We start from the raw sequence: 23,395 nt of genomic DNA, 5'->3' as shown, positions 1-23,395 counted from the left end.
GCTACAGTAATGAGACTTGCAGGTGCCTGTATTTATTGGCATTTATAGGAGAAAGAATGTCTTGGTGTAGGCATGCTGACAACTATCTCATCACTGTGCCTTGGCACATAAAAAACTGCAGTATTTGATGCATGAGAGAAAAGAGTGACTTAACAATTCTGAAGCATTAGATCAGTTTCGTAGTGTCGAACCAGCCAGTCAAATCTACTGTTAGTGATGGGTGGTACCCTGCTGAAGAGAATGCTATAGCTCTAAGTTATTATTAGAACTACGTATATAAAATCTGTGCCAGGTGCTGCAGTGCAGTGAAGATGTACAATTTCTCAAACAAACAAACAAAATCATCAAAAAATCCACAAGGGTTCATTTCCAAAGCTGATGGCTTAAGAGCTCTAATTTACCATACTTGAAAAAGGGAGGAGTGGGGAAAAGAGTAAGTTCAGATCTTGAGAAAAAGATTTGCAATTGTAGAACTTCTCTGCAGAAGACAGATATAATAAAAGTATTTGCTGCTGAGAGGGTGATTATTTAGGAAGATTTACTGAACATCGCAGCACTGTCTGGAGACTCACTCTGACGCACAGAGCTGACATGTGAGCACTTATTTTTCTGTTCAGGTACTGTAAACTTGTTCCCCAGAATGAAGAAAGAAGCTTTCATTTTAGCAGTTTTCTCTCAATAGATTCAAATTTTTAGTTCAGATCAGCTGCTTCTTAGTGCATGCAAATTTCCAGAGAGCAGGTCACTTGAAAAGAGAAGCAAAATCAATCGCCATTTTTGTTCCTCCCAGAATAAAACCTGGATGACAGTTTTACCTTAAATTAGAGGTGGCAATGAAGAACAAAACCTGGAGAAAGTTACTTTGATAATTAACTGCCAATTTAAAGCTCGCATGTTCTGTATTTGCATGAGTGATTTACTTCGGGGCTGCCATTTTGGTTGTTGCACAGTGCTGCTCTCCCTGCCCAGAGACAAGATAGATTAATACCATTCCTTCTCGTGGCTTTGTCAGGCTCTTTGCCATCCCCACTCCTCTATTGGCAATAATCTCTAACGTATGCTAACTATTGAGCTGTGGGTGTTACTTTTTGCATTTTTTTCAAGCAAATGAAAAGAATAAAACTGATCAATATTTAAGACATAAAACTAACTTCCTCAGCAGATTCCCCAAACTGCATTTATATTTGACAGTAAAAAGAGGTCCCTTATGAAGCAGCAAAGAGAGAGCACGTAAATCATAAGAATGTCAACGGGGATAGTGCTAACAGCGCTTGTGTCCCACTGAGGTATGCGTTCACAATTACAAGGAAGCAATTAGAAAACTAAACATAAAAATAGTAATATTATAAACATGAAATACAAATATTATAAGTATGGAATTGACTCAAACTAATGATTATGATTCAAAACATGGGGGTTTTGCTCTTGGTTATGTTTGAGATGGGAAGAGCTAATAAAGAACACCTAAAATATCAGCATTACATATAGTCACATTAACAGACTTTTCTGTTCTGTGCCGACATGTGGACTAACAGCTTTAGCTAAACAGCCAAGCTTGCCATGGTGTGAGGATAGGAGGGCTTTGCAGGATGTCGTTTTGTCACTTTGATTGGCAGTGATGAAGCAGCAGGCTGTGCAGCACTCCCACCATAGGGGGCTATAGGGCTGTCCAGCCCCTAACAAACCCATAGAGAATCATGGCCTTTCTAGTCTCCACTTTTGTATGCACTGCCACTGTTTTCCACCTTTTTTTGTGAAGCCGTAGGTCAATTAGCAAGAGCATTTTCTTCAAGAGTCACCTCCTAATTAATGGTTACTGACAATGATTTTGCATTTTAATGCTTGAACTCTGTATAGGAAAGAAAGAGCAAAAAGAAGGAAGAAAACTCCTTTGTTACAAAAGCACTGCATACACGAGTTGATAATGTACTGTTCCCTGCTGCTTTTGTGCTTTAGCACTGTGTATCATTAAAGTAAAAGTCTTGGCTCTCAGAAATGAATGTACATCTTATTTGGCAGAAGGCTCTTTAGATGTTGTTTTTAAGATAAGATTAAGATACATAATTAAGATAAATAATGAGGTTGCTCCTAATATGGAATCTTGGTAAGTCTGAACAATAAAGAATCGCAATAATTGTCAGCCCCCAGCTGGTGGAAATGAAAAATCCCAGTATTCTGGGAACTATGAGCAAACCCAGCACATGTACTGAGAACTGGCACATAAGGACATGGACCCTCACTAGGATTTCAACCAATAATCAAGCTTGGGGATCCTTGAGGGGGAACATAAGCCATGGAGTTATTGGAGAGGTATCCAGCCACCTTACCAGTCAGCAGTTTTAGGACTTAAATTTTCGTGCTAAGGAGCCACCAATGGACCCTTCCTCTTTGATGTGAGCCCTGTCATAAACACAGCGACAGAAGGACTCCCCAGGAGCATTGTTCTGCCTTCCCCAGACACTGAGAACCGCCTTCTGAGTGTAAAGGCATCACTTTTAACTGGGAAGTGTTTTGTATCCCAAATCATAGAACAGCAGGAAATTGTTCTCGTTTGCCTTGGTTTTGGACTTATCTTTGTACTTAATATATTCTTCTCAAATGGAGCAAGCAGCAAGGCTCTGGTCTAGATGAATGATCTGACACAGGATAACTGACAGTGGTAGCTTGGGCAAGGCACTCCGGTACAGCCAGGCATTCCTGGTATTGCTCTTCTGAAACACATTCTTTCGCCTCCTTGCCTTTATTGGCTTTCCTGCTCTTTGCAGGCAGGCAGCATGGCCTCACGAGCACTGCCTTTCTTGTTTGCTAGCTGAAAGGCTGAGAATTTGCTCAGTGGTGGTGAAGAAGTCAGTGGTATAAGTGGAGAAAGAATATAAGTCGAGTTCAACGTTTTGCTATTTATTTTTCTTTTAGATTAAAAAAAATGGAAGAAGGAATTTGCTTTATAGGGTAATCATACAAACTCTGTTGCAACAGAGCATTTGTTTTATGTATGGGTTTGCTTTTAGTATTTTTGAGCTTCATGCTGGCTAAAGAATTTATTGCAGACATTTGTATGTCTGGCAAATTAGCATCTTAGCTATAGTTAATACTGAAAGTGGCATTATTCCCCAGGAGACAGCAGAGTTGTTTGGTGGAGACCAGGCACTCCAGTCTGGTTGGATTTACTCCAGGCACACCAGCAACACCTGCTAAGAGCTCCTTATTGCAAGACAAGAAGTCTGCAGGGGCATTAACGGTCCTTGAAAGGTGAATAAACAAGTCCTAAGTAGCTCTTTGTCAGGCTTAGATGTAAGAAAACTGTATATTTTATGTCATTTTAGAGTCTCTTACTATTTTGGAGTTTATCACATAATATATTATGGTAAGTAATTATTGCCTTTGCTTTACAGACAAGGAACGTAGAAGTAGGGTATACTCCACTCTATGAGGCTGCTGAATCAAGGCCTGAACCTCTGATTAATCACCTGAGGCGAGCAATGAGTCAGCCATGGGAGCACAGGTGAAGGCAATTCACCTGTGCTGCCGGAAGGGGTGGAGCCTGGCTCCATCTCTCCTAGACACATTTAAGAGCTGTCTGCCAGTGAGGAAGGATCTCTCTGGAGATCCGCTCCACTGGAGTTTATTTTGTGAGCCCAGGATAAGGGTGAGTGTCTTTCTTTTCCTACTCCAATATGATAATTACATCAGCTAAACTCCTGGATATACTATACCATCTGTATATCCATTGATTATATACTCCACTAGTGCCAAAGGGCAGGAAAGAAGCATTGCGGTTGGCAGCAAAATAATTTTGGGACTGCTGTGGGCAGTCTCCATGCCCTCATCTGCTGGTCAGTTCTCCTGCACCCACCTGCTCACCAGTGCCACCCATGTCAATAGGATTTTTACTACTAACTGAGCGGGAGCATCAGTAAAACAATGAACTCAAGGAAAGAAAAATAAAATAAAAATCAGTAATATGTAATTAATTAACCTGTTAATCTTTCCAGCTGAATTCCTTCTTTACAATAATCTTAATATCTTCTGCTTTTTTAAAAGATTTTCCACATAGTTGATGATATTTCTTCTGCTCTAGGTCTGGTACCTACCTTTTGGTTTGTTTACTGAAGCTTGAGTTCTGGAGTTAATACTGAGTGAAATGCTTCTCTGCTGTCAAATTTACCTTCAGGAAAGTTTTACAGGTGTGAACAGTTGCAGACGGAGGCCCATCAGCATCTAGCATCTGTGTCTGTACAGAATATCACACAGTGGAGTCAAATGTTTTCAGCACTATTCTGGCTCCACAAATTTACACTGTATAAACAGGTTAAGGGAGAAATGATAGTATAATGACAACATCCATAGAGTTACAGAATGGTTTTGATTGAGAGGGACTTCAAAGATCATCTAGTTTCAACTCCCTCACCATGGGCAGGGACATCTCTCACTAAATTAGGCTGCCCAAAGCCCCATCCAACCTGTCCATAGGGTGCTGCTTTTTTATAATTGATTTTTATGGTTACTTGCTTGGTTTGAAAATAACTGACTTTGGAAATCAGTGGTAGAAGTTGCAGGTGTTTAAGATCTCCCTGTAATGCATGTGATTGTAATAGGCTGTTCACTGCAGCCCAGCAAACAACTCAAGCAATGGCCTCCCTGCCATTTATTTGGGAAGGCTGTTCCAAAGACAAATAAGCTCCACTCCCTGATCCATTCTGAACTTCTTTTTGTTCATACAGTTTGAGCTTACATTCTGCTTAGCACAATTTGAAAGTGCTGTCCTCCCCTCTTGCTAAAGGAGCATGTTTCCTAGGAAACCTGCTACCTCTGCTTTTGAAGACAACTTCAGAGGTAGAAATGAGTTTTTAGTGCTCTTCTCTCTTGGCTGCTTGCAGAGCCAGACCCATCCTGACTCATTTACACATCTACTGAGTTATAAACAAAAGGTCAAGTTTCAGGGATAAATTATTCCCTCTCTTGAGCTAACACGATGACATTGAGCACCTTTTTCACTCTGACCACAGTCTAGCAATGGTCCACATTTGCCAGGGAGGCTATGCAATTTCTGACCTTTGAGATTTGTCAGAAACAGAACAAAGCCAAGAGCTAGAAGTATGGGGTTGGGTTGGAAACCCCTTTCCAGCACACCACGACTATATTTTCCAATGATCCTACCACTTTGAGCCAGCTATCCTGATCTAATTGAGTTGATCCCTCAGCATGAAATAAAAGAGAAGGAATAGAAGGCATCATCAACTAACAGTCATATAAATGTATTTAGTTACCGTGATCTGCAGAGATGAGAGGACATGATGTCAGTACATCTCTTTGTGCTAGTCTCTGGTGGGGAGGTATCAGGAGGTATACAGAAACACACTGCTGAAGGCTGTTGCGGGCAGAAAGTCTCTAACACAAATTCCTTTCCTGAGACAGGGTTTTACCTGAGAAAGTTTGATGTCCTAATAACATTTTGTTTTAATGGCAGCTGGAAGGGAAGAATGAGAGCAGCTTAGGAGAAACAGGCCTCACTTCTGATGCAAAGGGAGCTTTTAAACGGGAAAGAGAGGAGCATAAGAAGCTTCTGGCTGAGACTCACGGTGTGGTGATGGACCTCCGCTGGCAAATCCAGCACAGTGAGAAGAACTGGAACCGAGAAAAAGTGGAACTCCTGGACAGGCTTGATAGAGACCGACGAGAATGGGAACGCCAAAAGAAAGAGCTGCTCAGGCGAATAGAGCAGGTGAGGAGTTGGCTTTGGAGTTGGGGTCGGCAATGGTTGGCTGCTAGTGTGAGGTATTACACTATTACTGCACTCAGACCAAGGTCAAGGAACGGTTTAAAGGAAAAATATTTTAAGAAATAGCACAGGAGCAATTTTGGTTCCTTGGATACATCAGTGTTTCCCAAGATACAAAACAATTCACATACACAAGGGAGTAAAGGGGAAATGCTCATAATCCCTGTAAAGCCTATGAGAAATCATCTCTAGGTTAAAGGCCATTTCCTGCTTCATTTCCATTACCCTGTACAGGCATGGTCACGTTGATTCTCTGAAGGCTTATGTGCATCCCTTCGTGCTTAAACACTCAATCCCACGCGCAGGGTTATTCAAGGTTGGATATACAGCTTCCTGCCAGAAAAGTCTGTTCATCTGTGAATTTGCCACCAAAGATACAGCTACTGTAGCTATTTGTGAAGAGCCCTGACTGATAGCAGATAAGCAGTTTGCAATGTATTGTATTTGGAAGACAGTTCTGACCTTGGTCACATGAATTTTGCGCACACCTCTGTTGTCATTTGCAAATCTGATAATTGCATACCTATGCCCTTGTTTTTCACTCCTGTCTGCACTTTTATCTGCTTAGTATTAGAGCTTGATTTGAAAATGTTGATTTAAATTACGCTTAATGGATTTATTATCTGGCTGGAAGCCACACAAAAAAAATCAAAAATGAAAAATCAAGTTTAATAATGGAGAAATAATACACCACTTTTGACTGAACTGTGTTCATCTCTGAGTCATGCATTCCAGGAAGAGTAAGAAAAACAACTGAAATTGTGGGTGTTCAGTTAACTGAATACTTCCTGTCTTTAGGACATCAGAAATGGAACTGCATCACATTTGTGCATGCTTCTAGGGAGCTGTGCTGCCTGAAAGAACTACAAAGTGCCTTCTCATGTTAAGCTGATGAAAGCGTGGTGTAACTTCATGGCTGGTTTTTGAAAAGGGTTCTTTGTCTGTGTCTCATGGTCTCACCCTTGGGCTGCAATAAGAAGAGAAAAGCCACCAGGCTATAAATATTACGAGTACAAGACTAAAACTCATTGTAAGTGATGGCTGTTAAATCCTCAGAGAAGCATTTAAGTGAATGTTGTACTCCATAGGTATTTCTACAGATCTGAGTAGGTGCTGACCAATATGAAAGCTTTACAAACCAAGAAAGATTATTTTTGTTTCTTCAAAATATCAATAAGTGATATGCTGCTCATCTGAGTGAGTTTTTGAGAATACTCCATGCTGCTTTGTGAACTAACCCTTACAATGCCTTATGATGCAGAACTTTAGCGTGTCTCTTAAGATAAAATAACCGATGTACATGAGCTAAGAATGGGTGTAGTTGAGCTCTTCATCAGTCATCTTGTTCCCACGTTTCACTGGCTGAGATCTCCCCATTTAACTAGGCTGATTTCTAACTGTTGAATTTCTTTGGATGCTTCATGCAAAATGAGAATTAAGTGATTGTTAAAAATTTTCCCAGTGTACGAAGGGCATGGGTATACACTTTTGCTTAGAGTCACTGGTACTTCTTTGGATGTTTATTCTGCTGTCTCTGTGAAGTGTATTTTTTAATATGATCTCTTCAGTGTCTCCTCAGTAGCCTGAGGGAGTTAACCTTGTTCAAGACTGCCTAGTCTATTCCCTGGGAATATGAGGCACATTGAGAAAAGAAATCCCTGCTAATAGTACCTAGCCTTTAATTTTCTTCAAACCTGACGCAACCTCTCAGTCTCATCTTGAGAGAATCTTCAAAATAGATCTTAACTAACCCTGGAGCTGATTTCTTCTTTTACTATTCTGAATCTTCTGCAGTCCCACTATATATTTACCGTGCAAGAGTGGTACGCAGTATTAGCAATAGATATGAAAAATAAAAAATATCATGTCAAGCTAATTTCAGAGGACAAGATGACCAGAAATAGCACTTGAGATCTTGGCTATCTGCCTGCAAGACTTCATAATCCCATCTTTGCTTATAATCAAACATTTCCCTGTGTGACAGGAAGCTTCCAAATATTTGCAGGCTTTTGCTGAATATCCTCTCAGATTGCAGTCATGCCCTCCTTTGTGTGGGAGCAATTAGTATTTCTCTGAAGTCCTTCTCCTCAGTGTTTTTCTGTCTGTATTCCATGTATGGTGATACTTGGAGGATGAGGAGACTACACCAGTGTGTATATTTGAACAGAGTCTAAGAGATAACTGAAGCATGTGTGCCAAATTTCCTACTAATGCTTTATGCCTGTCTGCTTTAACATAGCTGATGAATAATGCAAGTATGATGTGAGAGGGAAGCTCACATCAATGTATAAAATATATCAAATACTTTACTCTGGATAGTTACAGAAGTACCACTTGCATATAAAAAAACATGATGACCTACTTCTTTCTGAGCTCAGAGGTTTATTTTTATATTTTCAAGTTCGCTGTCATTTGTTTTCCTTTAGTGAATCTCCCTCCACTGTGCTCCTAAACCTAATTCTGCGCAGATCTCACCAATAAATATTTAAAACCACAGGGATGGTGGTTTACTCCAGGATCTCTTGAGATACACCCTCCAGACTGTACCTTTATAGGACATCTTAAATTAGCTCCTTTTAATAAAACACTTTGAATTTTGTGAATAATAAACAAAACACTGAAGATACACTCATATTTTTGTGCAAGTTCCGCAATTTGGGACCTGGACTAAAATCTGCATTTGATCTACGTTAGGCAGTATGGTGCTGGTTTATTTTTTTTATATGAATACAACATTAGAAGACTGTTTTGTAGGTTTTCAGTCCCCAAGAACCTAGGAAATGAGTTACATTTGCAGGTTATTCTCAGTAACCTTAGCAGGTTGCTCTAGGAAATCATGGGAATTTTGTATCAGATTCCTGCTGTCATTCATTGTGTTTGAATGTACCATTCACCTCACCCACTGTAAATTGTATTTACAATTAAAGCAAAAGTTGATCATATAACCTAATTCTAACATTGATGCTAGTTCAGTGTCAATAGCGATTGGTCCTCTCTTCATCCAGTTTTTGCAAATTGTAGAGTGAATAACTTTGATGGTCCTTCTATATAAAAGTATTTTCTTAAAAAATGCTTTACGTGCCTAATTCCTCCCTTTAAAAATTTGTTATTCTTAGAAATAGTCCATTTTCTAGTTGTGCATTAGGAGTAAACCATCTCTAAAACAAAGCTTTTGCCTTTTGTTAAGAGAAATTTTCTGCCTCTGTAAACAAGATGAGTACATGAAAGCGCAAGTCTTATACTGCTTGTCAGAGGAAAACTTATTTTTGTTTTGATGACACTCAAAGTCACTCACTCTTTGGGTTGTACTTCTTCCACAGTACAATCTTGTATCAGGATTGCTTTTAAATAACAATGTTGAGTTGATTTAAAAATTTAGAAGTCCCTTTAAAAATTGGATTACAGGTAGATGCATGATTTTGTGTGCATTTATGCAGTGTATATATGTATATAGGTAAAGCAAGATGTGTGTAAATAATCAAAAGTAAATATGTATTTAATCATTTGTGAGTAATAGCATCAAAGTCCTATGTCCATCTCCCATTGGAAAAAGACAAGGGAGCAAAGCCAGAATGCCTGAAGCCATGCAGTGATCTCAGCCAGCCCTCCAGCTCTCTGCATTGCCTTGCTCCTGGGGAAGGATAAGAAATGCATAGCGCCATACGTTGCATGAATAATTGCTGTTCCTTCCAATCTGCTTTGTTCCCAGCTTCAGAAAGAAGTGAGCCCACGAAGAGGAGGGGGCTTTCTATGTGACCAGAAGGAGAGTAACCTTCGTCCATTTACGACCCAGGGGAACCTCCATATGTCCCGTCCGATGGGATCAAGATCCTACTCTGACTCAGATGCCATTCAGTTTGATGACCGGTCGCTGTCCAAGCTGAAGGAGAGCGATAGGTGCAGCGCCACAGAGAACCTCTTCCTGGAGTCTCTGTCTCTTGATTCCCCGGACGAGTCGGAGGAACATCGCACCCGGCAGCTGGAGCGAGAGAAATTTGTGACCGGATTAACAGAAGTACGCGCACTTCTAACTTTTGTCAAGCCTGCCTGTTGTCTTGTGTCAGAATTGGTACCACACTCCTGCTCTCAAAAATGAAACACTGTCTCGGTCACTGCTCGCAGTTACTCAGTAGGGAATTTATAACAAATGGGGTTTGTTCCTTGTTAGGAGCTGATCAGACCGGTGTGTATAATGTGAGAAACGGGGAGCAAATCTAAAGGCCCCAAAGATTACATCATCTGGTGGCCATTCATATTATGTACGATAACTATATTAGATGTAACATGTTGGCCCAGAGGGTCTTAAATCATCTCATCCAGTTGTAAATAAATATATAAATATGAAGAAGCATGGGCTATACACTGCTAGTAAAACTTGAAGTGCTATAGAGAGCTGCTTCAGGATCCTCCATTGTGGCTGCCTCCTAAATAGGTTAGTGGGAGGAAGTGAGATGAGATGTTGTAAAAATAGAAGTATTCATCATCAGCAAAGTATTTGACCTCAGATTGCACCGTAAAGCTGCAGAGATCCAAAACACCGTGCTAAGAGATGCTGTTGGGCCATAGGGAATGTATCAGAGAGTCATAGAATCATCAAGGCTGGAAAAGATCTCCAAGATCATCCAGTCCAGCCGTCCACCTACCACCAATATTTCCTCACTAAACCATGTCCCTTAGGACAACATCTAAATGGAATATAGTCCGTGTCCTGCTAAAATCTACTCCACAGCACTCTTAGTCTCACTGGATTCAGGTCTTCACAATTTTGTCAGATATTCAGCCTGTGCTCTGAGCACATCAGAGCTTGAGATGGACACATTTATAGCTAACAGGGAAGCAGAAGCTTTCTGGTAAAAAATACATCTGCATACTCAGGCTTGAAAATTTGATCACTTTGGAAAAAAGTCTGTCAGCAGGTCAGATGTCAGACTCCCTGCAAAACTAACAAAGTTTTACCTGTGTGTCTTGACTAGAACGTGTAAGCCTGCAAAAACTTGACCAAAGCATTTATTTGAGATGTATAGCATTGTTCCTTAGCTAAAGGATTGGGACATCAAGTTCTCTGAGGAAAAAAAAAAAAAAAAAAAAAAAAAAAAGATTAAGAATGGCAAGAAGTGTGGCTGCAGTTCTTACGTTTTGGGTAGCTGGCACTGCATATGCATTCCAATTAGATTTTCCTTCCTCCAGTAGCATAAAATTTTGGGGAGCAATGTGAAATTATGTATTTATTATCTCTCAGCTGATTATTTCATATACATTCAAGTGCTCTGTGTAAAATGTTGATACCACTGTCATTTTGTGTTTCATTCTGATTGCCATTTTCTTTACTTTCAATTCAGCCTGGTAGTTAAGAAACCTTCCCAGATGATTTCCATTTTCAGACATTACCACCACTGACAAAAGCGTTGGCAGCAAAATTAGGTCCTTGGTGATATTTGCATAGCTTCTTCCATTCAAAACATACTTTGGTGAAACCTGTGCAAAGTGATTTTGCCTCGGTGGGTTTGTTCAAGCAAAGCTGATTGGAGTTTAATGAATAGCTTTACTAAGAATGCACAGAGGCAATTGCAGCCCGCTGACTGTTTCTCACCATTGTATTTTCTTTGTGGTACTCATTGTAGCAAAGTCAGTCAGTCCAGCCTTCAGCCTGATTCTCCATTCATTTAGATCAAATTCACTCTGTAATAGCTGCACTGAAGCCAGCAAATTTATTCCAGATTTACACCAGAATAAAACTCTTACTTTTTTTTCTCTGACTCTGGATAAATACCGAAAGGGTATTTGCTGAGTTAAACAGTGCTCTTTTTGGATAATTATAATGAGAAATACGCTTCCGTGTTGGCAGTGGACTTGAATTCATGAGCTTGTATAAAAATAATAAGCACTAATACTCTTTTTTATTCCTGATCGTATTTTGTATTTCCTGTTTTGTTAGAAATGTAAACAATTAAAACAATGACTGCAAAGAAGTTGTTTCAGAAGTATCTATTAAAAAAAAAAAAAAACCACCAACAGCTAATTGTCACAGAGAAGTAATTGCCATAAAAATATCTTAATGCCATTAGCAAACTGTAGGGATTCCCCTTATGAAACAAGTAATAGTCTTCCCACGCATTTAATATAGCTATCTTAATGGGTTTCAAATGGTGCCATTTGATGGTTCCTAAAAAACATATATTGCAATCTTATGTCAAAGGATCATGTTTTATCTCTTATTTCAGCACATCAAGGCCTCTGACATGAAGCAGATTCATTCCACGAACACATTCGCTTACAAATAAGTAGTCCAAAACAATACATTGTACACGTAGAAAAAAAGACATTTGCAGCTTACTTCTGTTTGAGTGCCAAGTGGGGAAATTGCAAATGGAAGGAAGCTACAAATGTTGTTGTTTTTGTTGTTTTTCCATAGGTATAGGTTCAAGGCTGTAGCATACAGGCTTTCTGTGTGCAGGCTGTCATCCTAATGGGATTGACCATTTTGCTGCCTATGTGCAAAGGGAAGAGTATTCTCAGAGGCAGTTTAAGATTCCCTATCTGAGAGAAAGCTGCTTTTTAAAGCCAGACATACCTGGTGGAACCACCTAGAAGTGAATGACAGCATACCCACAAGTTAATGCCACAAATAGGTTCAGAAATGACTTACACTGTTTGTTTTTGTTTTTCTTCAGGAGGAAGAAACACACAAAGGAAATCTTCAAAGGTGAATAAAACTTGCAGAAAAAAAGCAGCAAGCAGTCAGATAACCGGAGTTCTGGCTCTCTTGTGCCTAAAGCACAGACCCCAGGCATAGCTGTGCCACCTCCTAATCAGCCAGCAATCCAGATTAATGGATTTAGCCAGGGATTAATTTGTCTCAATATGCTTCTGTTCTGCTCCGATTAACTTGGGCCACATTCAGCTGTGGTGCACAAAGATCGAACTGTCTGAAAGTTCACAATGCTGCTGCTTTGTTATCAGGTAGTACAGACCTGTAGACATAGGTATATAGAGGAAAACCATTGGTGAGGAGGACCTGACATACTCCTGCATGTCCAGGATGTTTTGCTTTGAACTAGTTCTGGTCTGATCTCATGGGTTGAATGCCCATCTGGCCCTAGAGTGCCTTCCTGTGCTTCTGGAGAGTATTTTCCAGGTCATTTTTATCCCTAAATGCAAACTAGAGCATCTGAGTAGGAGATTTGCTTCAAAAGCACACCCATTAAAAGATACCTCATCCAAATTTAGAGACCTCATTGAGCTGACTCTCGTAACTATACTCATTTCTGTTTTTAAGAAGTTCCATTGAGAAAGATTATTTTGTTGTTTGATTTTTCCTTATAGTGAAGCAGTAGGGCACCTATTGCTTTGTAGGAACTGGTGACGCATGGGAAACCAAAAATCCAGTGTTGTCATGTATAGACTCCCTTCTCTCAAAGTACAGCATGCCTGTTAAATGTAACTGCATCTCAGCTGTTCCCAAGCAGCCTCAGAAGTGGGGGTGGACTTGCTGATTTCACAGCAAGTCTGAAAAGCTCTGTATTTGCTTTGAAAATCTGCCTCATATTGTCATAAAGACTCGTTTTCTGTAGATAATATATTTCTGAAATGCACCTTACTGCTGCATATTTCAGACATTTGCCAAGCAGTAATCCATGAGAAAGCAGTAAATTAAGAAGCATTAATAAATTGTTCTGTACTTTTAATAACATATCAGGAATGCTTTCATTTCACAGCTATTTAAAAAAAAACAAGAAAAGTGGGTCTAAATGAAAAGAAAGCTAAAGTGGTTTTGTATAGAAGCAGATAGTAAAAGTTGAATTTTCTCAGTCAGTTTTCTGTTGAAAATAGTAGCTTTGTGAGAATTTTCAAGGCTATGAGTGGTACTCTTGTGTTCCTCTTTGCAGGGCAATGTCCGTTTCTTCCATGTCAGAATTCCAGCGCTTAATGGATATTTCTCCATTTCTACCAGAAAAAAACTTGCCTTTATCCAGCAGCAAAGATGACATAACCCCTCCTTTGTCTCCTGACGATCTGAAATACATCGAGGAGTTCAACAAAAACTGGGATTACAGTAGCACCAGGAATCACAGGGGGGGCACTGAAAAGCCTGCAGAAGGGTGGACAGAAAGGACAGAATCTGGGAAAGCTGGGAATGATCCTACTCCAGATCCCTTCCAGGCCTCATCGTGGTACCTCACCACCAGCGTCACAATGACAACCAACACCATGACCAGCCCGGAGCACTGCCAGAAGCAGCCCACAAGGAGTCATGGTGTAACTGAAAAAATGGGAGTTAGGATCTTCCACAGCCCACCAGTGGTCCGTAGGTTTGATAACTCAGTGATAACTGGCAGTGAAGGGAAAAACCAAGTGGAGCCGGATTTCCTGTTTTCTATGACTAAAGCTATGGGGAACGTTGCTGAGACAAAAGGTCCTTCCTCCGACATGTTTGGAAGATGGTCTTGTGACCTGACCAAACACCATAAGGATTTTCTGGAGAATGGTCTTCATCCCATTGAACATCCTATTTGCACTACTGTGGGCTTTGCCTCACCCTTGCACGGCTTGGAGATGTCCAAAAACATGAGCGATGATATGAAGGAGGTTGCTTTCTCTGTCCGAAATGCGATACGCTCTAACTCTAATTCAGGAGAGCCTCAGTTTAAAGACACCGCGTGTCAAACCAATGGTATGAGAACAACAGGGACACAGACCACCCAGACCATCAGTGTTGGCTTGCAGACAGAAACCCTGCGCAGTATCACCAGCAGTCCACACAAGTGTCTGACACCAAAGGGGGGGTCCACGCCTGTCTCTTCACCATCCAGAAGCTTGAGAAGCAGGCAAGTGACCCCCGTCATTGAAAAGGTCCAAGCTAAGTTTGAACGCACATGCTGCTCCCCCAAATATGGCTCTCCAAAGCTGCAAAGAAAAATTCTTCCCAAATCAGACCAGCCAAATAACAGGACTTTGCCTGGCACACCTCAGAAAGGATTCAGTGAGTCTGCTTGGGCTCGATCAACTACTACAAGGGAGAGTCCTGTCCATACCACCATCAATGATGGCCTCTCCAGTTTGTTCAACATCATTGACCATAGCCCCACCTTTCATGAGACCTTCCAAAAATGCCCCAGGTCTAGCAGCCGATCCAGGTCAGCAGAACCCAGACCAGAGTTGGGCCCGTTGCAGGAGCCATGTATTAATGCCCGTGGCAGATCACCCAGTCCTCTCCGTTTGGGTACAGAGACACAAAAGGAAGATGGGACTGAGGTGACAAGTATCAGGCAGGACTTATCTGCTCCTCCAGGGTATACACTTACAGAAAATGCTGCCAGGATCTTGAATAAGAAACTTATGGAGCATGCCTTAAAGGAAGAGAGAAGACTACCTTCACACAGCCCACCAAATCTTAGCAATGACAACAGCACAGGAGAAATTGTCAAAGTAGATCCAGGGTCCATAGAGGTAATGAGTTTGTTTGTTTTTCCTCCTATAGCTAAATGCACTCTCCTTTGATCAAATGCATTATGAAGTATCTTACAGTCCTGCCAATTGTTTACACTGAATATCTTAGTCCTGCATGGTACTGCCAGCAAATCCCAGTCATGAAACTATTGGATTATCTCTGAAGAACTTGTTAAAGAATTGAGTGTCTATCCTGACAGCTTATCAGGCTTGAAAATATCAGTAGAGCTTTATCCTTTACAGGATAAAGATGGTTCTCCCCTGAATTACTGGGATAAGGTATTTCTGTTACAAAACACACCATGAATTACAGATGTTCTAGGGTCTCTAGGTCTGAGAAAATTTCTTTTTTATGCTGGATGGGAAGGTAGGCTCTTTCTCCTACAGAACAGTGCGTGATAGCAAGTTTGCATGAAAAATAGCTACTTCAGTATCCTGAACCAAAACTTCTGGGCCTTCAGCATACCTTTTCTGGATATATCTGAATAAGTTTGGCTCTGGTCTGTGAATGTGATTAAATGGTATGAATGAATGTGATTAAATAGCATTTGGTATTGATTGTTGCTGCCTCATCATATTAAAAAAAGGAAAAGGAAAAGGAAAAGAAAAAGAAGATAATCAACTAGTCTAAGCATAAACCTACTTAGTGCTTAGGAACTTTATATTGATATTTTGTTGTACCGTCACAAGTGTACCAGCCATCATCTATCTCAGCAGGTATTCCCAAGTACTAGGGGTCAGATCCTCATTTCCAGTAATGTGCTACATCAATCAACCAAAAAAGAGGATGTAATGATGGACAAAGCTCTTTCAGTTACCAAGTTTAAGTCTGTTTCTGGCAAACCTTGTGTGTGAGAGAGTTTTGCCCTGAGGAGCACTGCAGAAGCTGAGTTATGCCAAGCTCTTGCTGGTAGTACAGCATCAGAATGGCACGTGTCCTGCTGGTGTGTTCCCCGGGACACAGGCAGGAGAATTCATCCTCTTGGCTCCATGCCTTCCCTTTAGCATCCCAATGTTTTTTTGGGACAGCTCCTTTTGACCCTAGTGATGTCCCAGAATGCTGTCTGGGACTTGCTGGGTCTACTCCCTACCACTCCTGCATCACGTAGTCTCAAGGGAAGGTACAGACCCCATGTCTTGAGTGCTGACGCTTTTATTCTGCATTTTGCTTTGTATAAGCAACTTTCTTGTGATGGACATGATCAACAGATCATTTGTAGGTGCTGTTGAGGGGACACAATCTTTTTTGCCTAACAGAGCATCCAAAGCTGAGGATATATTCCCTATGTTTAAACAGATGTCAATAAGGAATTCTGTACATTTAAAAAAAAACCATGTGCACATTTTAAGTAATGATGAACGAAAGTAAGCTTTGTGCACAAACCTCAGAATGAACTAAAGACTCATTTATTTCACTCTTTCTCACTATGTATGTATTTTGTTTTTTCTTTGAAATACCGAGAACATACAACTCCTTATTAGAAAGTACATTCTTTACTCTTACAGGTTCAACTCAGCTTTGCCTTCCAGGCATCACTGAAAACTCTTGATTTCCTCCTGCATCTTTTAAATGTCTCAGCAGATTCAAATAAATGGATGTCATCCCACACCACCACAAATTGCTGCTGGCAAAATACAACCAGCGTCAGTACCTGAGTTTGATGCATGGAGAGATTTACGTCAATGCTGTTTAGTAAAATCTCATTGACTATCAGCCTGGCAAAAATTTGCCCTTGTTTGTGAATTCTCAGTATCTTCTGCCTAATTTTTTGAGTTCCAAGCCTCAGAGCTAAGCTTTGCTCTTCCTTGCAACTCTTACCCAGTTGTTATGACTGCTGTCTGGATGCACAGGTGCATTGAAAAGGAAGGTGATGGGCAGTCACACGATAGGCTTATCTTTTCCTATGTGAGTTGATGCTTTATAATATGCTCTTAATGAAGTGTGGGTTCACTGCTGCAAACAATACCGCAAATGCCTTTAGACTTTGTACATACCTTGGGTTACTTCTGTATTATCCTGGCCACATAAATCATACTTTACAAAACATTGAACATAGCACATGATGATTGAGGAGGAGGCAGGCTGTGCTTGGGGCAGCCCCAGTGTCAGTGCTCCCCTTGCCACCCTCCTGCAGATCCCTGCACAGCTTCTCCATCACCTGTTTGCTTCTGGCCAAGATAAGTGACCTCACAACAGGGCGCCTTCTTTTTTTCTGCAGTCATAGCATGGTATATTGATGACTTTTAAACTTGCATGGAGCACCTCTTGGTGATTTTTTCTTAATTTGAGCTTCTGGATGCTTTAGTTACGCAATTAACTTTTATATTACTGCTGCAATGTGAAGTCTAGTTCATATGTATATTTATACATTCACATACATATGTATGTATGCGTGTGAGTGTATATGCATACATAACAATAATAAGTGTATTTTCTGACTTGCCCAGAGCTGTTTACAAATAAATTCATATCAAGCCTAGCCTAGAAGTCTCTTACCCTGCTAATTCACCAAACCACCATCTTACTTGCATATCATGGGATTTACAAATGTTACCATTAAAAAATGCAGAATAATTTTCCCTAACTAACAACATAGAAGCAGCATGAGTGTTCTTCTCCTCTGACTAGCAAGGGCATAAATGACAGAGGTGACACGCCTGTCCCAGTCAGAGGGCTCAGACCCATTTCTGAAGACAGCGCTGCGGAAGGACCGTCCCCAAGGATCCACATAGAGGGCGGAGCAGTGGACGCGCACTTGCTACTGAACGGCTCAGCATTGGAGGGGGAATGTTGCAGAGAAGGGGAGGCGATGCCAGGATTAAAGAGCTTTTGCTCTGTTTGAGTCTCTCTCCCAGAGTCACTGTTAAATAGGAACAGGAAAGAAGTCTGAGGCAAAGAGTTGTCATGAAACCTTCAGAAAGGCTTCTGAGCAACATAAATATAAGTGGGTTTTTTGCTTTTTAAAGATTTCCTAAGCAGAAATTCTCTCTCAAAATCAGACGAAGGAAAAAAAGACACAGCTTTATTCCTATTTCATGGTAACATCATTTTTCCTATAGCCTTAATCAAGATTGGCAAAGGATAATGGATGTCTTTCTCTGCTGAGTAGAAATGTTTGGATTGTCTAATGCTCTGTCCTTCTAGACTGTGCCAGGATTGTAAAGGATTGATGTGTTCACTTCCTTCCTTTCTGAATCTTTTTCTGCTGGTGGCTTATCCTTTAGTTTTATTATTAGTTTCCCTCTGGTACAGTGGTAACATGATCTGAATGGGTGGTAACATCTGGAGACTTCTTTGCTGGCATGAAACCCTCTCTTAAGAAAAAAAAAATATATTGATTAAAACAGTTCTTTCCAACCTACTTGCTTTCTTTTTCTTTTCTGTCTGTTCTGTCCAGAACCAAACTGTCTTATTAACTGCCCCCTGGGGACTCTAACCCTGCCTGCCTCACTGCTGTAAGTCCTTTCTACCTTGTTTCCACAACTTTCTGAAAGTGGTCACTTTGAACAAGTGTGGTATTGAAAGGAAATAAATGACCCCAGCCACAGTGGTGCTCACCTGACATCTCCGTGTAGTCCTTTGTACAAAATGATCTGGGAGCGCTCAGAATGGAAACCTCCTGTGCTAGCATGGGCTGGGAGTGTGCATGGTCATGGAGAAGTGACACAGGTCAGAATTTGTGTGGATGGGTTTTTGTGGTTTTAAGTTTTTTGTTTTGTTTTGTTTTGTTTTTGAAGAGCAGTTTACAGTATCCAAAAATGTTGGGAGGATATTCAGATTTTTAACATCTTTTTTTTTTTTAATCACTTCACACTCCTGTGTGGGGCTTCTGGCTGCTGTGTTCCCTTAGGCTGTATCTGTAGCAGCAGGTGGAGAGGGCTGGGGAAGGGGTCTCAAGCACCAGCCTGTGGCTGACAGTCATATTTCATCATTAAGCTGCTTCCAGTTTTGGCCAGTGCCAGCTGGCTGGCTGGACCATTCACTCAGCCTCAGAGCCAGAAAATTGCCTGTTTTATGTATTTATTCAGTAGGCATAGCCACAGTGGCTGGCAGCCTGACCTAGGAAATAGCTAGAAACTAAAACTGAAACCTTCTTTCCCAAATCCAGGCTAAGAGGTGCTGCTTCTCCACCCACTCCTCAAGTAACCATCAAAGTAAATCACTCCTAGGACGTCAGATTTTTTCAACATTGCTAGTTCTTGCAGCTGCACATGTTAAGGGAGGACATTTGGGAGTTCAAAAACCACTCCTGACAGTTCCCTTTACATGGCTTGATTTCCTTAATACACTCTGAGAAAGTTAGCATCTGCCCTTGGGTTCTGCTTGGCATCCAACATGATACCTACAGCACTAGGCTGTTGGTTCCTCCTCTGCAAGCTGGCAGTGTAGCATGGTGTTGTGCTGGGCAAGTGCATGGCACTAAGAAGATAGGATAAGCCTGATCCTGCCATTCTGAACAAGCTAGCCAACATCTGTGGGTATGCTCCATCCTTGGAGGTGTTCAAGACCAGGTTGGATGGGGCTTTCTGCAGCCTGATCTAGTGGGAGATGCCCCTGCCCATGGTAGGGGGTTGGGACTGGGTGGTCCCTAAGGTCCCTTCCAATCCAAACCATTCCATGCTTTAAAGACACCTACCAACTGGGTGGCAGCAGTGGAAATAAATATTGTTACCACACTGCTGACTCTCATTTACTGCTGTGAAACCAGGATAAAGCAGCCAGAAGCAAGCAGCACTATAAAGATGCCATTTTAAGCTTCTGGTTAGAGGGAGTCAAAGGCAAAGCCCACAAATCACACAGCCTGGATTAATCATGTTGCATGGCCAGTAGGAACGGCTATGCATACAGATTCCAAAAATGAGTGGCAGCTCTCAGACCCCAGGAGCAATGGGATAGGGTGAAGTAAGGACATGGAGTCAGATTTCTCCTTAGCACTGGTTTATGTTTCAGCGAGGGCCATGTCTGCGCTTGCAGCACAGGGCTGGGGGGAGAGGATGTGCAGTGAAGATGCATGTGTAGGCCCGAAGCCATGGTCTAGCGCCCGCCTGGTGCTCCTGCTGCCCAGCACTGAGAGCTGAGAGGCACGGCTCTGCCTGGCAATGGGCTGCAGCTGAGCTGGTCGCGTACTGCTCAAAGACACTGAGCTCTGGCCCTTCACAGAGGCTTCCCTGTCCCAACCCTCTGAGGCACTCTCCACAGACTGCAGGCACCTGCACAGGCTCCATTTCCAGTACTACTGCTCCATGTCTTTGAAATCATTATCTGTCATGTAACATCCCAGCCCAACCAAGTTCGATGGCATATCACCATGTTTGTTCACTGCCCATCATATCATGTTACCTAACCCAATATTCTCCATTCCCTTCTCTGTTTGAAATTCTGCACCGAGTCTGCTGCTTCCGACTGTGTTGTATTACTCCTCCCTTGGCTTCCCTTTGGCTTACTGTGCCAGAGCTTGTCTTTTGCATTGTGTCACTCCTGATCTCTCTCTTCATTTACCACCAGCTTGTATTCTGTTTTATAGACTGATATTTATTTAACTCTCTTCAATGTATGCAGATCTGTAGATTGACAGACTCCTCTGACTTGTTTTGATAAATGCAGAAGTATGCAGAGAAATTCAGAATTTTTACTTTACAAGCCAAGCTTGCTCCCACAGTCAGTCACCTTGATGCAGTGACAACAGAGAGTCAGGCAGGAAGCCTGGCTGTGCAGTTAGCAGAGCCCATAAATACAAGAAGCAATTATCAACCTAGTGCCAGTGTTAAAAATGACAAGTGCATATGATTTCTATGATATCTAGTAGGACAAGTAGTCTGAACAGTGGAAAACTGGTGGAGAAATATAATTTCAGTTTTCCTCCATTTCTGAAAATGTCATCTTTAATGTACAGTAACACTGATTCCTGTAATTCAAGCAAAAAACAGCTGGCAGTGAGGAGTGATGTTCCAGAAGTTGAAATTTAGAGGTAAGCCTCATCCTTAATCCAGCTGAAGGTGGTCACAGCTGGTCCTACAGACGTTATTCTTCTACTAAGAAGTCTTTCCTGCATGTGAGTCTGAAACCTGAGGCAGACAGGAGTCAGTAGTTGATTTTCACCTCACTTCCAAATGCCAGACCTGGCCTACACTTGGAGCAATGCAATGAGTATAATGCATTATTATGATATTATCATGCAAATGTATTTTTCTAGTTCAGAAAGAATTAGTAAATGGAAGCTTGTCTGCTACTTCAGTTCATCCCAGACCTCTTTCTTTCATTCTCTCCTTATCTGTTCCATAAATCATGAACATGTACACAAATATCGGAGCCCGTACACAGAAAGACGTTCACTGCTTGCTTTTGTCCTGTGACATGACAGATGCTTGAATTCTACTTATTTTTTAATTCTTTACTCATCCAGGTGGCCTCTAATGCTAGTCACTAACCACTGTTTTGCTCTTTTGGCTGCCAAGGAACTGCCTTGTTCTGCACTAGCCCCATCCCTTGAGCCCTGCTTCTCCCGGCCAGAGAGACCAGCGAACCGGCGCCCACCATCCCGATGGGCTTCACATTCCCCTACTGCCTCACACTCACAGTCAACTGGAGACCTGACTTCCTCAAAGGAAAGTGGAGGCAAGGAGCCGCCAGCGGAGGCTGTGAGCCAGGGAGACCAGTCGGCGTGAGCGGCTGCAGGCACCGCGCCAGGGCTGGCCTCTGCAGGGGGCCTGACGGAGAAGTCCCGTAGTGGAGGTCAAAGAATGTTCTCAAACGCAGCTGCTGAATGTCCGACCCGTGAAACCGAGGTGTTTCTAGAATGAAACAGTTAATGTGCCTGTAATAACTTAATTTTTTTTCATAGCTGAGAAAACTATTTTTGTCTCCATCTTTTCTACATACAGTATATTAACAAAAAAAAAAAAAAGGTAAAAACGATATAAAGTAAGATTTAAAATAAAATGTAAATTAAGTTTTAAGGGAATTTGAATACGTGCTCACGCTCTCTCCAAATACTGACTGCCTTTCGGTTATATTTGCACTGTTATTTTTTCTGTTTCAGTTTGGGTTTTTTGGGTTGTTTTTGTTTTTGTTTTTGTCATGTGAAACTAGAGTCTTAAGTTAATTTTATTCTATTTTAATGTCAGTGTTATCAGTTTTTAAATGTAAGTTTCTTAAAGGTGCTTCGACTGTCTGAAGCAATACCTTTTAAGTAGTGAAGAAAGCCATTAAGCTAGTTCACTAGAATTGTATTAGCTGAAATGGAGGGGAATACAGGTAAACACAAGAAAAAGTGTAAAAAAAGAATGCCTCAGAAAGTCGTATGGCGTTAGCTGTAAAATACACCTACGATACTTGACTTGCATGCCTCTGGGTCCTCGCACTTTAGTGCATGTACATACTGCTACTGTACTTCTGCCGTCACATAAACGTGAGTCCATCTGTTCCACTGTAATATTGTCGTGAATTTACCTGTACTGTACTTTTATTGTTGATATTCTTGCATTGACTATACAAAAGGAGTTTTTAAATTATTGTTAGCAGTTCAACTGGCTATGTACAGTGTTTACTGAGAACTTCTTTCATTTTGGGAAAACCATTGAGAACTCTGGGCATACCAACTTGTAACTGGCCTTGTTTAGGAGTCTGTCGGAGACCATGTGAAGTGGAAATAAAACCCTCAGTATTTACAAGTTGGTCGAGGGCTTCTTGGTGTTTATTTCTGATGGTACTTCCCAAGTTCATTTTACTTAGGAGAAGCAGCTCCCAAACTCTGCCTTTATTCATAGGGGAAGAAAATATTTCTTTATCCTGTTCACTCAGGATGAGAGGTAATGGCTTCAAGTTGAACCGGACGAGGTTCAGGCTGGATATCAGAAAAAAATTCTTCTCAGAAAGAGTGGCACAGACTGCTCGGGGGGTGGTGGGGTCACCGTTCCTGGAGGTGTTCAAGAACTGTATGGATATGGCACTGAGGGCTGTTCCAACCTTAATGGTTCTATGACAGGAAATAAACCGTGGCAAAGCCAAATATCCTGTGCTCCGGAGACTCATGCGAGAAGTACTGAATTGGGCCATGGGAAGGTCTCCAAATTTCTTCACTGAACTCTGCATAATAGCTTGCTCATTGAGATAGCAGGGCTTATCTCCTCAATCCCTCTTGAGGTGATATTGCTTGTTGCTTTCTGTCA

General features: G+C 41.4%; 1 protein-coding gene across 7 annotated transcripts in view; it reads left to right on the top strand.

Annotated features, from left to right (window-relative positions):
* MTCL1 (microtubule crosslinking factor 1) overlaps positions 1 to 22,897 on the top strand; it is a 100,439-nt gene extending 77,542 nt beyond the window's left edge. For 6 of the 7 annotated variants that reach the window (XM_085220799.1, XM_085220796.1, XM_085220793.1 and 3 more), the window contains 5 exons: positions 5,468 to 5,722; positions 9,489 to 9,794; positions 12,451 to 12,482; positions 13,666 to 15,226; positions 21,683 to 22,897. In XM_085220799.1, the coding sequence (XP_085076925.1) occupies positions 5,468 to 5,722; positions 9,489 to 9,794; positions 12,451 to 12,482; positions 13,666 to 15,226; positions 21,683 to 21,892 (2,364 nt within the window). In that variant the 3' untranslated portion in view covers positions 21,893 to 22,897. Of the gene's footprint in view, positions 1 to 5,467; positions 5,723 to 9,488; positions 9,795 to 12,450; positions 12,483 to 13,665; positions 15,227 to 16,732; positions 18,790 to 21,682 lie in introns of those variants that run through there. The other variant, XM_085220795.1, reaches the window with a different exon arrangement.
* Positions 22,898 to 23,395: the final 498 nt, after the last annotated feature.

This window comes from Meleagris gallopavo, chromosome 3 (genome assembly GCF_905368555.1).
Source record: "Meleagris gallopavo chromosome 3, MGAL_WU_HG_1.1, whole genome shotgun sequence".
Taxonomy (NCBI): Eukaryota; Metazoa; Chordata; class Aves; order Galliformes; family Phasianidae; genus Meleagris; species Meleagris gallopavo.
The sequence above is the reverse complement of the archived record's forward strand: the minus strand, read 5'-3'. Positions and strand labels throughout refer to the sequence as shown.